At 30.6% G+C, this 14,409-nt stretch overlaps 1 protein-coding gene across 1 annotated transcript; it reads right to left on the minus strand.

The window, feature by feature from the left end:
• Positions 1-7,418: 7,418 nt before the first annotated feature.
• Positions 7,419-9,937, minus strand: LOC137821500 (putative receptor protein kinase ZmPK1). The gene has a single exon (XM_068626119.2). The coding sequence runs from the start codon at positions 9,935-9,937 to the stop codon at positions 7,508-7,510; it is 2,430 nt and encodes an 809-aa protein (XP_068482220.2). The 3' UTR covers positions 7,419-7,507.
• Positions 9,938-14,409: the final 4,472 nt, after the last annotated feature.

Genomic DNA, 14,409 nt, shown 5'->3' on the forward strand with positions numbered 1-14,409 from the left:
TTGCTACCGTTTCTTATGCAATATTATTTAGGCCTAATTATTGGTTGAGTTATTTAGTCATAAAAATCTATATTTATTATTTTCGTTATAATACTATTTTAAGATATAGATTAAATAGAATTTCTAATCATGAACTACATACCTATTTTAGATTCAAAGTGACAGTATAACCAAATTATTAAATAACCATTAATTTTAAAAATAAAAAATAATTAATTATTATATTAACTAAATTATATATTATTTTATAAACTAAAAAAATATTGATATATATATATATATTTTATTATTAATAAAATATTATAAACTAATTTCTAATTTTAGCTATTAACGATTTTTGGTTCTAAATTATCTTTTATAAAGACTAATTTAGAATCTAAATTAATTAGTAGTTAAAATTTTGATAATTAATGTTAAATAGTATAAACTACTTTATAAATTTTTATTAATAAAGTGTCTACAACCACGTGCAAAACCTCTTTCGATGCAAAGGCTTTTTTCACGTGAACATTGACGAAAGCTTCTTCACCTTGCTCACTCAGTTCGAGACTAGGAGATTGTGTACTATTTGCGTTATATCCGTTGTATGACTGGTATGATCTTAATCGAATATAAATCCGATGTGAGATAATATTTGTTGTTAATGGTTGTTATGTTTTAGCTCGGTATATTCAACAGAGAAGCGAGTTTCTACTCCTTGTTTACTTTCTAGAATTTTTTTGAGATGTCAGAGATTCTTTATTTTATAGTTACATGGAGAAACTAACGAAATATTAATAAATGAGTGTATTTTATTTAGATGATTTTTATTTCTTATAAAATCATAAATTGATACATGAAAATTAAATATATGATTGTTACTGTTTGAATTTGTTGTGATATTATTTTGATGATAAATGATAAAATGAGAAGAGAAGAATCAATAAAACTATATAAATAGAATTTGGCCCCCATAAAATAATACAAATATTGGTTTAAGTAATTTATATTACACTAAATTTTATGTTTTTATTGACTTGATTGTAAGAGTATTGTCAACACGTGGAGCCTCTCTCATCTCATTGTGACTTACAAACATCCTGGAGTTACGACTACAATAAAAAATCATCTCAAATACCAACTCAAAACTTCGGACATTCAACTTAGTGAGAACACTATATAACTTACTCAATATAGTAATTAATTATTTTTTATATTTAAATTTAATTTTTACTTAATAATATTTTAATTTGAGTTGAGTGTCGAAATACATGTCAAGAAAACCAAAAAATAAAATCTGACTAGTTCACAAAGAAAAAACTTCTCGCAAAAAACTCGAGATGAAGAATTAATAATGCTCATTATATAAATCTTATGCTATATGAGGGATAGAGACATAGAGTGGATAACAATGATACTAAAAATGAGGTCCAGGGAATCTTAAGTATGTGAAATAAAGATTATTTTACATGTGAGAGTTACATCACTAACAAAGGATTCTTAGCTGTATATCTAATTTTAGTTTCGTCACTCTAAAAATAATTTACGATGTATATTATTCATAATATTTTTTACATACTTTATTACGGCTGCAAAGAAGAAAATCTGTGTTAAACAGCATAACTATGTTTTCCATCACGCCCAACTAACTCACCAAACTTAAATCAGAACTGACACCTCCTAAACTCTACTTTTTAATAAAATATTGTTTATAAAAATATAAAGGATAATTACTTCTTTAAACGAAGGTTCAGTAATGTTAATATGAGTAAAAAGTATATATAGAAATTAAAAGAGTCGCATATAACGATGAAAACAGTCAAGTAAACTAATAAAAAAACTTTTATACAAATGTTTTTAATAAAACTTCGTCAAAAGATTCCGAGTCAATATTTAGAGTTTACTCTCATTTGATCGGTGATATTAGATCAATGCACTGTGTATGAAAGAGTTTTTTTTTCCATTTCTTGCAGGTTGAAGACAAAAAGAAATTTTAGACATGTGGATAACTACAGTTGCAGAAATTTGGAAATAAAAAAATTATATTGTTTCTAAGAATATTAAATTCGTTTGAAAATTTTACACTTGCTTAACTAAGAGCTTAGTCATAATTAATTAATAAGGTAATATTTGTTGTGTTTTTATATTTTGATTGAGTTTTAGATTCATAACTTACTATTTTAGAAGGTGACTTATGATTAAGATATGTTGTTATTATATGGCATACATGTTATGAGCTCTTTAAGGACAAAATTGGAAAATCCATTCTAAATAATTTGGTATAGTACTTAAAAATGTAAAGAAAAGTAAGAGAGGAAATGGTGTGAGCAGAAGATTATTAGGAGTGAAAGTTGAGTTCCACTGCAAAGTTTTTGGGTCAATTTAAGGCAGCTGTGAGTTTGTTATAATAATGATAATTTAGAAATGGATTCTGTATTTGGTCTTCTACCTCATCATAGGAGTCAAACAACCAATATAATATGCACTTCTATTTTTAGCTATACTTGGCCCCTGCCTATAGCAACTTGCCAAATGACACTTATTTTAAGCTTCAATTAGTAGTGGGTTGCTGAAGTAGAAGTTTGTTTCTGCATACGTTCGCATGCCACGCCAACCATTTCTCCATTATTCGTTATTTTATTATTCTTGTTTTACGACAACTTGTCATTTTTGGTCAGACAGTGGCGTCTGGTACCATGTCTGTCACAGCACTTACAGCGTTCCTTCCTCTCTCTCCTTTTTTTTCCATATAGTCATTATGCTTAATTATAAAAAAAAACAATATTATTTTCTTACAATTTTTAAATGAAATCTTTACTGTTGAATAAAAATTACTACTTAAAAGTTTCACTAAACGAGAATTGAATTTATAGCTAGTTCATCATAACAGGAGGACTAAGATTCCGAATCCCGTTGCGGGAGTTATCCAAATTTAATGTTTAATCATGTCTGAGTCTACCAGTGGAAACAAACTTAAAAAATAAAAATAGAAGTTGTTATTTAATAAAATCTAGATAAATTTGATAAAATATACACCTTATATTTAGTTTTTTTCTCCGTAAGGAACCATGATTGCGCAAATTTTATCTCACTAATTAATTATACCAATAGTTTACAAAATTTCTTTTGCACTGGAGATTCAAAGTAAGTGATAAGGAATATCTAAAAAAAATACATTGTATAATTGAAATATAAAACATAATAGGCATGATTAAAGTGGTTTGGTAAAAGGTCTTGAGGCTAGAAAGGAGCATAGGCATGATTTTTTACTTTTTACTGGACAAGTGGCATGGGAAAAATTTGGCTAAGTCTTTTAAAAAATTGTAACAAAATTTGGAATAAAGACAGATAAAAATTATTACACTTAATAAACATGAATATTTATTTTTTATGTAATGCATTGATGGAGTGCGCAATTAAAAAAAAGTTTTGATGAATTTTAATTACAAATAAAAAAGACAATGAATCAAACGTAAAAAAAGAAAAAAAAATATATATAAAAAAAATTCTTATTTATTTATGTATTTAAAAGTAAAATACATTATGTATATATATAAAAAAATTAAAACTTAACTAAAAAAAAAGTTGAATCAAACAAATAAAATTCAATAAATTAAAACAGAAAAATTAAATATATTAAAAAAATGAAAAAAAAAATACGTGAGAATTGAGGTTTGTATGTTATAGGTACTTTTTGTTTAGGAGCAAAACTATTTTAACATGTATCTCTTGCTACAAAAGTGTAAAGCTACACATAAAAGCAGGTGGAAGGATAAAAATTCTTCAAGATTATTATTATTTTTTTACTTGGAGATTATTTACAAAAAGGTTGCATAACCTTAAGAGAATAAATGTGGTGTAAGGAAATGATGAAGTTGCTTTTATTTTACTTTAAATAAAACGAATTAACCTAACATATGTTTTTCATATGCATAAGGTTAATATTAATACGGAAATGTTCACGAAGACGGTGGACATCTTCACAGTAAAAGTCGAGAGACAAAGAAGATAATACCTGCACGAGAGAAAAAACCCAGAGAATCCCAAAACCTAGGATAAAAGAATGAGTAAGAACGAATGTAGAAAAGAGAAAAGGTGCAAGGAAGAAAACATCATCTACAAGATTCATTAGTAAGTGTTAGATGTTCACCAGACAAACACCTAGATAAAAGGGGAAATGCAAAACAAAAAAAGGGCCATAAGAATTCAAAGAGGCCCAAACAAAAAACCCAAAACAAACAAACAAACATAACAGGGGTACAGATAGAAGATAAAAAAAGAAAGCTAACAGGCTCAAAACAAACAGTTTATCAGATATCACCTTCGGATAAATGTTATAGGACTGTTTCTTCCTGCACCTCCATATCTTCTTCTGCCATCTCCATACACAAATTGAAAATATATTTTTATCCCTCTTATGTCACCCCATATAATAGTTTCCAGATTATGTAATTCAGAAACTAATTAAAAATTTGAAAAATGAATTCTGAATTATGTAATCTGAAATAGCATAGAGGGGCATTTTTGGAAATTTGAAAATATATGGAGGTAAGAGAAGAAGATATGGAGGTGCAGGAAGAAACAGTCATGTTATAGTTGAGCTAATGTTAAAACAATGTTATTGTTATTTTTTTTAAGTGATCATCAGTGTTGCTCTCATGTTTTATTTGAGGCTACTTCTTCTTGCACCCCTACATTTTCCTTCCTGCACCCCCACAAGGTTGCGCAAAGACAAATCTGTCCCTATATAAAATTGTAAATTTATTTTTTTGCATTCCGGATTATGAAATCCGGTAAATTTTCAGATTGACACTTCCAGTAAATTTTAAGATTGGCACGTCTGTTAATTTCTCGGATCAGTGTTTCCAGTAATACATGAATGACAATGTTAATCCAAAATAAAAAGAAATGAAAAACATCCATAATTGAAAAAACCATTCCAGATCCGCCAATTTGTAATTCAAAATATGCATTTTGGATTCAGAAAACCATAATTGAAAAAAATCATTATGGATTCACCAATCCATAATAGGAATTAGGCTTCTAGATTCAGCAATCCGGAAATCAATAATTTATGTAAATTTTGCTTCTGGAACACCCCCTCATCCAGAAAGCAACATGATTCACTTCCGGATTGATAAATCCGTAGCACACTCCCAGATCCCGAATTCAAATAAGTGACGAAGGTCAGTTTCAGGATTTACAAAATTGTGGGGATGCAGGAAGAAAAATGTAGGGGTGCAGGAAGAAACTGCCTTTATTTGATAATGCTGCTGACATACATGATTTTCAAGATATGGGCTTATGAAATAAGCTATTGGGCCTTAAGTTCTTCATTATCTGGTGACGCATTTTGAAAATTACTTCCCACAACTCTGCATTTTCTTCGTGCACTTCCTGCTTATAGTATATGACAAGAACAACTTCTTGAAATCCTTATATTTTCTCAAAAACATAATTTAAATATATTAAAATTTTCTGAATTACAGTTCCGAAAACATTCGAAAAATCGTGAGTTCTAAACTCTAATTAATTTAATGTTTAGATATATTAAATATATAAATTTAAATAGGTATGCAGAAATGATGGAACCTGTGTGGTAAAGATTTACCACAACAAATATTGAATGGGCCTTCATAGTGGAAGGTATCATTGCTACCTAAATTGATTAATAATCACAATTGATATCAACTTTGATTTGAAACAAGATTGAATGTTGTTCTGGACTGAAGAGGAGAATTGAAATTTGTCACGTGGGGAGATTTGAAGGTGATTTTAAAAATTTATAAATTAGTATATAAATTAACCACCAAAATTTTAACGGTTAATATTTTATATTATAAATTAATCCTTAAAATAAAAACTAATTTAAAATACAATATAGTAATTAAAATCGATTAGATATTAATTTAAAAAATATTTTATAATTTTTTATTAATAATAAAAATTATTTTAGATATCAATAATTTTTTAATTTATAAATTGATCTCTAATTTAATTAAATAAAAATTAATTATTTTGAATTCTAAAATTAGTTTTTTTTTTTATATGTTTTTTTATGCAATGTTAAAGTTGATAGTTTATGCTAGTCAAGATTTTTTTTACGACTATAAGATCTTATGTTAAGATTAATTATAGATCAATATTAATCAAAACTAATATTAAGAAAAATATTTTTTGGTAGTTTTAATTAAGGTTTTTTAGTCAGTGTGTAATGAAAATTATTTTTCTATTAACTATGTTGAGATTATTTATCTATTAATACACGATGAGTATGATTTTAGTTGACATTTTTCGTTAATGTTTAACAAGTTCTATTGAAGTCCTTAAATTTTTATCCATGTTTATATGAATTATTTTTTAATTAAAGTGACTTTATTTAGTTATAAGTTTAATATTTGATGACAATTGAAGCATTCCATCTAAATAAGAAAATTAAAATTCAATAAATTCAAATTATATGTTATCCAAATAAAATATTTGAAAATTAAGTAATTTGAAATAAAAATAACTCAAATTTAATATATTTAAATTTCTTATTCAAACACAAAATTAAAATATTTTGAAAGAAAAATTATTATAAGAGTTTGACTATTTTAAGGTGTATGTCATAAATAAATATTGTAACTTTATTGATAAGGGAACTCAGCTGATAAATTTACATTTGGTATTTAGGACTTAAAATTATTATTCTTGTGTGAATGAATACTACAATAAAATCATGAAATATAAACTAATTTGTAGAAATCAAAATAATTCATTGCAATAGTAACTAAATTAGAGATATTTTAGAAACTAAAAAGAAATTTGGTTTTTAAATTAGAATAATAAACAATAATAGAAACTAATTTTTTTTTTTAGTTTCTAAAATGCTCTTTATTTTAGTTTTTATTGTAACTAATTATTTTAGTCTCTAAAAATTAGTTTCTATTTCATGATTTTCTTGTAGTGGAACCATTCTCGTGAAATTTATTGAAATTTTTATAATTGTTTCTTTTCGCTATTTTCTTATCTTAATTATCATATAAAAATTATTTAGTCTATTTTGTTTTTCTTAACCTTATACGTAGACATTTTACTCTTTTGTATCCTTATCAACATAACAAACTTTATTGATTTAATCACTAGTAAGAAATTAACCCATCATAAAAAATTACAAGTGTTTCTATTGTGTAATTTTAATATTATAAAAATAGTAAAAAAAACTTATTTTTTGTAATTATTTGTTTAATATAATTTTTTATAACTTCAATATAAACTTAATAACAATTTTTTTACTTAAATAATTATTATGATAGTTAATTTTTTAATTATATGTTTTTATTCATCATTAAAAAGAAGATGGATACACATGGAAACACAACACCAGTTTCAAAATAAACAGAAGTGAAGACATGTATCTTAACCATCTAACACAATTTATACAATCACATCAAACTCTTAAACATTATTTTCCTGTACACAAACAATCTCCTTCACTTATTAAAATGACTTAGGTTCTGTGTAATCTGAGCATGGATACGATGAATTATGAGACGACACTGATTTGTGATGATCGTAGATAATCATATTGGCGGCTACATTTCTGAAGCGTTTCTAATACTTGACTCATTGTGGGTCTCTTCTCCTTTTCTTCCTCAACGCATTGCAGAGCCACTCTCACCAAAGCTTCCATCTTCTCTTCCTCATAAACTCCTTTTACATTGGGTTTCAAGACTTCACTAACCCAACCACATTCACTTTTCTTTTTATCTTTAAGCCACCCCACCATGCTGAGATGCTGTTTCTCCACTCCATTATCCCTGTCAACAACGTCCTTTGTTGCACTCTTTCCAGTTACCATTTCCAAAACAACAATTCCATAGCTATAAACATCAACTTTGGACGTGATTCGTTGGTTTAAAACCCACTCAGGAGCCATGTACCCTCTTGTTCCTCGTATCCGTGAAAAACTGGAGTATGTACTAGTATCATTTCTGTTTCGGAGCTTGGACAGCCCAAAATCCGCTACCTTTGGATGATAGTTAGAATCAAGAAGAATGTTTTGGGGCTTTACATCACAGTGTAGGATCCACTCCAAACATTCCCCGTGAACATAAGCCAACCCTCTTGCTGTACCTAGCGCAATGTCAAACCTTTTGGTCCAGTCCAATTCATCGGACTCCATATTTTGTGCTAGAGACCCATTTTCCATGTACTCATACACCAATAGTCTATGTTTTCCCTCAGCGCAATACCCCCACATCTCGATCAAATTCATATGGTTAAGCCTTCCAATGCTGCTTACTTCTGCGAGGAAATCTTCTTCTCCTTCGTTAGCATCCTTGAGTCTCTTCACAGCCGCAACTCTTTGATCCAACAACACACCTTTGAATACAACCCCTCCTGCACCCCTTCCTATCTCCTCGCGAAACCCTTTGGTGGCTTGTTTCAGTTCAGAATAACTGAACTTTCTGAAACCAGTCATTGCCAAATGATAGACTCCTCTATCCACACCAGAGTATTTTCGCTCCCTTGTTCTCACCACAAAAAAACAAATAACAAATATGCACAAAACTTCAAAAGCCCCCACTCCTCCTACAAACCAAAGCAAGAACTTAACGTATCTGTTTTCATGACTCATGACATAAGCTCTCTCAAGCTGCATCGTCCTCGAACTCGAAGAACAATCAAGACTGTGGTCATCTGTGGATCCTTCAAAAGAATATGAACTATTTGCTGGCAGTTTCAAGTACAAATCAGCGTTGAAATACGGTGTCCGATACGCATTCCGCAACTGCAACTTCGGGTAACAAGTATAAGTGCCACTGCCAGAGACATATGTATACTGAATACCTTTACAGTTGCATAATTGAAGGCATAAATCCTGACACTGACGGAGAGTGTAATTTGTCATAATCCCAGACTCATAGCCATATAACTCCACGTTGCTTATATACAAAAACCGAGACTCGTCTTTGTTGCAAAGCGTAGAGAATTTCGGTTCACATCCATAAGACCAATCGTGATCATTCCTCCACTGATACCCGGGAAGGCAAGAGCACTTCACACTAGAATTTTGATGATAAGAGCACAAACTGTTAGGGCCACAAATACCATGAATAGAACACGGTCTTGCTTTGGCTTGCCACGTAGTAGACCATTTTTCTCCACCGTGTCTGCGACTATAAACACGAATGTTTCCATCATGATCAAGCACTAATCTTCTTTGGATCACAGTGCCAAAATCAGATGTCACAAAAGATAAATCATCTGAAGAACTAAAATTGCCGAGTGTGTCCATAACCGCAACTCGACTGTTGTTGAAAGTGGAACGTCCAGCGTCCCAAGTGGCCAACCATGGATCTGGCCAGTAAAGGCCGGAAACTTCAGGACCATCGTAAAGAAGACGAAGAATGTTGTCGTTGTCGAAGAAGAAGGTGTAGAAACCGGAGGACTTGTTGGTCTCGCTCGTAGAAGAGACCAGTTTGGCATTTCTCGTGAACACTTGTTGAGGCAAAAGCGTGTCCGTAGGGAAATCAAAGCTCTGCCAGATGACGACACCGCCAGCCTTGGTTTCACGCAGAACGAGGTTGCCAGTGTCGTCGAGAAACAGTTGCACAGACGACAGTGAAACGGTGTTTGTGGACCAAACGTGGGATTCGTCAGCGTCCTTTAAGGCAAGGTTGCCGTTGTTAAGAAGGGAAAGCTTCGAGCCCTTGCCGTTTACGGGGTAGTCACGGTTCGCCATCCATACGACGGTTGCATTCCGGGTTTGGCAGTTGGGTTGGGAGAACCAAACTGCGAAGGAATATGCGTTTTGGCCAACGGCATAGAAACCGCCACAGAAGATTGCATTTGGTGAGAGCATAACATCATTGGGGTCCTCCACTGAGAGGGATGAACCTTGGTGCAGGATTTGTACTGCTAAAGATGAAAGTTGCAGAGACATAATAAGAGGGAGAAAGATGAACCACATGGTAACAACTTAGTGAAAAGTAATAATTCACCTTCATCACTCTCAATGTATATATATATTTCTTCTGCTTGCAATGCTGTCTATAACAGTCCCTTTCATCTGATGAGTTGACTATTTATTTAGCTTCATATATAAATAGTTGCTTCCTGGTTTTGGCATTGGCTTGGTTCTACTTCCCTGCGCAGTCTCTTTGACAAGGACATTTATATTCTCATTAAAGGAATCATAGGATATGTTCAGAATCAGTTTCAAAACTTACTCTTAATCAACAAAAAGAATATAATCCAGAACACATCATATTCTAACCGTCACACATAAAATATATCATCATGTTTAACGTTTTATTATTTTTGTCATACATATCACTGTCTTCTTTTCAAGACAACCATCAAGGAATCTTTTATTCTGGAATAGTCTCATGAACATGATCATACATAATCGCAAGTGAATGTATAATAATTAGAATAAATAGTTTGTACGATAGTGTAAGAATTTTACACTCTTATTCAAATAATGAACTGAAACAAATTTATTGACTTGACATTGATAATAATGATAATAACTGTTTTAAAGATTATACAAACCACAAATTTTAATTGACGACTTTTGATACCATGAAATTAGAGAGTATTCCATTACGTGAGAAAGACAAGGTGAAAAGAGGACAATGGACAGTTGAGGAAGATAACAAACTCTCCTTTGCAAACGGTGTCTCATCATCCCAAGAATGTTGGTGAGTCCCCCTTTAGATATTAAATTTTATTAATTTAACTTTAATATCATAGCAAGTTTTGGATAAATTAAACAGAATAATTTTATTAATTAATATAAAATATCGCATTTTTATTTATAGAAATATGTTTTGGTCTGCTTAGTAAAAGCTTATAATCTGCCTTTTGGGTTTTCCATGTTAAATATAAAATTATTCTAATTTAATTTTTGAATTATCTAAATTTAATATATAGTCATTGAATAAAACAACTCAAAAAGATTTTAAATTACTCTAATTAGAACACTGTTTAGATGATATTTTTTTCTATCAAGAGGATATTGTTGTGAAATATTTATCAGTAAGTCGTAGAGTTGAACTCAGATACTATTTTCTAACATAATTTATTTATATTCAAAGTTTAATGATTAAGATTTAAATACTATACATCATAAAAAGATTTAATAATAATAATAATAATCTACTTCATGACTACATTTAATAATAATAATCATCTTATTAAGATTAAAATACTTCATAGTTCAATAACAGTGAGGAATAATTGGGAGACGTGATAACCATATTCATGGTGATTTGTGATCAATTATTATGATCACGACATTTTTTAAAGAAATCTAGGTGAATGATTTCATAGTTTAGTTTAAATTTGTAAGTTTGTTAATCTCCATTTTCTATGTACAAATTCTCATATTGCATTCCATCAATTTAAATAAGCATTAATTTTCGAAAATAACTTTAATAACTCTTTTTCATTCAAACACAGGCTTAGTCACTTCAAAGACCAGAAACTTTGATATCAATATCATGAACTTTATTCTAGACAGTATCCAAAGGCGAATATACTTCGATCCGTGGGGGCCAATATGATTTTCATTCATATAAATAAATTTTATATATATATATATATATATATATATTAGATAATAAAGTATAATTGATATCATATGATATAATGATTAGTTATATGATAATTATTTTTTTAAAAATAATATGCTTTTCCTTTATAGTTTATATAAAAATAATAGCCTTCTTTTATATTTTAAACAAATATTTTTGTTTTATATTTTTTTGTAAAGACAATTTGTTCTTTCATTTTTTTTATTAACTATTTGAGAATTACTTATATTTTTTACGGTATTTTAAAAAAATAGTTATTACTATTTTAAATGTTATAAATTATTGCATGCGTGATTAAACACTTTACCTTTTTGTTTTATTTTGATCATATTTTAAAAAAAAACATCATAAAAAATATCATCTATCAACTATTTTGATTATATGTTACAGTTTAGACATAGTTAGGAATATTATATAGGAGATTAACAATTTGAATTATGATACACACCCACAATTATTATACACTCCTAGATGATGCATAAATTCAGATATGTTGCATGTAACTTTAGGTGAAATAAACCTATTAAAATTCGAAAAAAATATTTTCAAGGCAATGATAGCTTTTTTTTTTTTCTTATTTTCAACCATAAAGTGGAAAATTCTTCTTACATGGTTAATGATTAACATTATCATAAAGTATGAAATGATAATTAATTTAATATATTTTTTTAAACATAATTATTAGAATTCTTTTAGAGAGAAAAAGTTATTGGTAGCATAGAACACTAATTAGTAATGTTTATAATATTATTTTTAATATTTAATCTTATTAATAAATATACTTATTTTAATAAATTAATAATATAATTTATGTTTAATTATATTTATAAAAAAAATTATATATAATAAATTATTTTTATTTATTTTTGGTTACCCCATCTATTATATAGTCTGATACCCCTGGGTGGAAAGAAATGTTTGACTTACTAAACTTTCTCATTTTATGAGATCCCTAGAAGATATGGAATCGGGATTCTGTTTATAACACTTTCTCACTTTTCTTATCTCAGAAGAGGACATTACTTTTCCAATTACAAAAAAAAATGACTTTCTTTTTCATTTTGTTCTGAACGAAAACCCACGAATAGATAACTTATAACTTGGATTTTAATAAACTAAACTAAGGAAATTCTACTTACCCTTTTTTATCATACAAAATAACTATATACGAATATTTAAAAAATCTAAATTTTCAAATCTAATTCTTAATTATCCAAATTCATACTTTGGATTTTAAATTCAATTCATTCAAATGTACAATGGATTTGGATTAGGGTTTTTTCTTCCTGCACTCCCACAACTTTCTAAATCCCAAAACTGACCTTGACCTTTTATTTGAAAAAGGACACCATGGTTATCAAAAATCAGGATATGGGAGTGTGCTACAAATTCATCAATCCAGAACTCAATCATTTTTTTTTTCCAAATGAGGGGTGTAATGGAAGTAATTTTTGCATAAATTATTGATTTCTAGATTGCTGAATCCGGAAGCCTAATTTTGTTATGGATTAGTGAATCCAAAATGTTTATTTTTAATTATGGATTTCTGAATTCATAATGCATATTTCTGTTACGGATTGGTGGATCCAGAGTGTTTTTTGAAAGATGAATTTTTGAATGTAAAATGCATATTTGGAATTACGGATTGGTGAATCCAAATTTTTTCTGGATTCCATAATCCAAAATGCAAAAAAATAAATATAGTTCAAGTGCATTTTAGGGTTTTTAAAACATAATAGGGAGAGTTTGGTGTTTGCATAACATTGTGGGAGTGCAGGAAGAAACTGTTTAAGATTGAATGCATTTTTGGATTATCCAAAATAGATTAAGTCGACCCGGACTTACGTTGAGCTTAGTCAATCAAGGCCCAAATCGAGTTAAGTCGGCCCAAGCCCAAGTCTGGTCCACATTGAGCCAAGATGACATAGGACCAGGATCCATGTCGACCCGAGTCGGCCTGAAACCAGGTAGAAACTATTTAGCTCGTGCCCAGGTCCAGCCAAGTCAAGCCGACCTAGGTGGAGTAGATTTTGGTGTGTCGAGGTCAACCCTACTCAGCCCAAGCCCATAACAACCCGAGTTAGCCCAGGTCCTGGTGGAGCCGAGTCCACCCAGACCTATGTCGAGCCGAGTTTGTCCAGGCCCAAGTCAAATCGTCCTAGGCCCAACTCAAGTTACGCAGGCCTATGTCTAGGTCGAGCCGAGTTGGCAAAGACCCAGGTCGAGTCAGTCTAAATACATGTTAAGTCGATCAAATTGACTTGTGCCCAGGTCAAGCTAAGTTGGTCTGAGCCTAGATTAAGTCACTCAGGTCCAAGTCAAGTAGAGTCGGCCCGAGTCCAGGTCAAGTTGAGTCAGCTTGATCTAGGTCAAGCCAAGTCGACTTGAGATGTGTCGAGCCGAATCGGCCTAGTACCAGGTCAAGCCGTGTCAGACCCAGGTTTAACTCGAGCCGAGTTGTCCCGAGCCTAGGTCAAGACTAGTATGGCCAGGACAACCCAAGTCGCCCAAGGTTCTGGTGGAGTTGAGTCGACTTGGATCCATGTTGAGCCGAGTCTGTCCAGAACCAAGTCAAGTCATGTCGATCTAGGCCCATGTCAAGTCGTTTCAGCTTGGGCCCAATTCGAACCAGTCAACTCAAGCCCAGATCAAGCAAAATCAGCTTGTGCCCCAGTCAAGCTAAATTGGCCTAAGCCTATGTTAAGTCACTCGGATCCAGTTCAAGCTAAGTGGGCCCGGATCCAAGTCAAGTCGAGTCGGCCTAGTTCAAGTCAAGCCGAGTCGACTTAGTCCAGGTAACGCCGAGTCATCCTAGGTTGTGTCAAACCAAGTCGATTGGGGGCCA

This window comes from Phaseolus vulgaris, chromosome 9 (assembly GCF_051622355.1).
Source record: "Phaseolus vulgaris cultivar YP4 chromosome 9, ASM5162235v1, whole genome shotgun sequence".
Classification (NCBI taxonomy): Eukaryota; Viridiplantae; Streptophyta; class Magnoliopsida; order Fabales; family Fabaceae; genus Phaseolus; species Phaseolus vulgaris.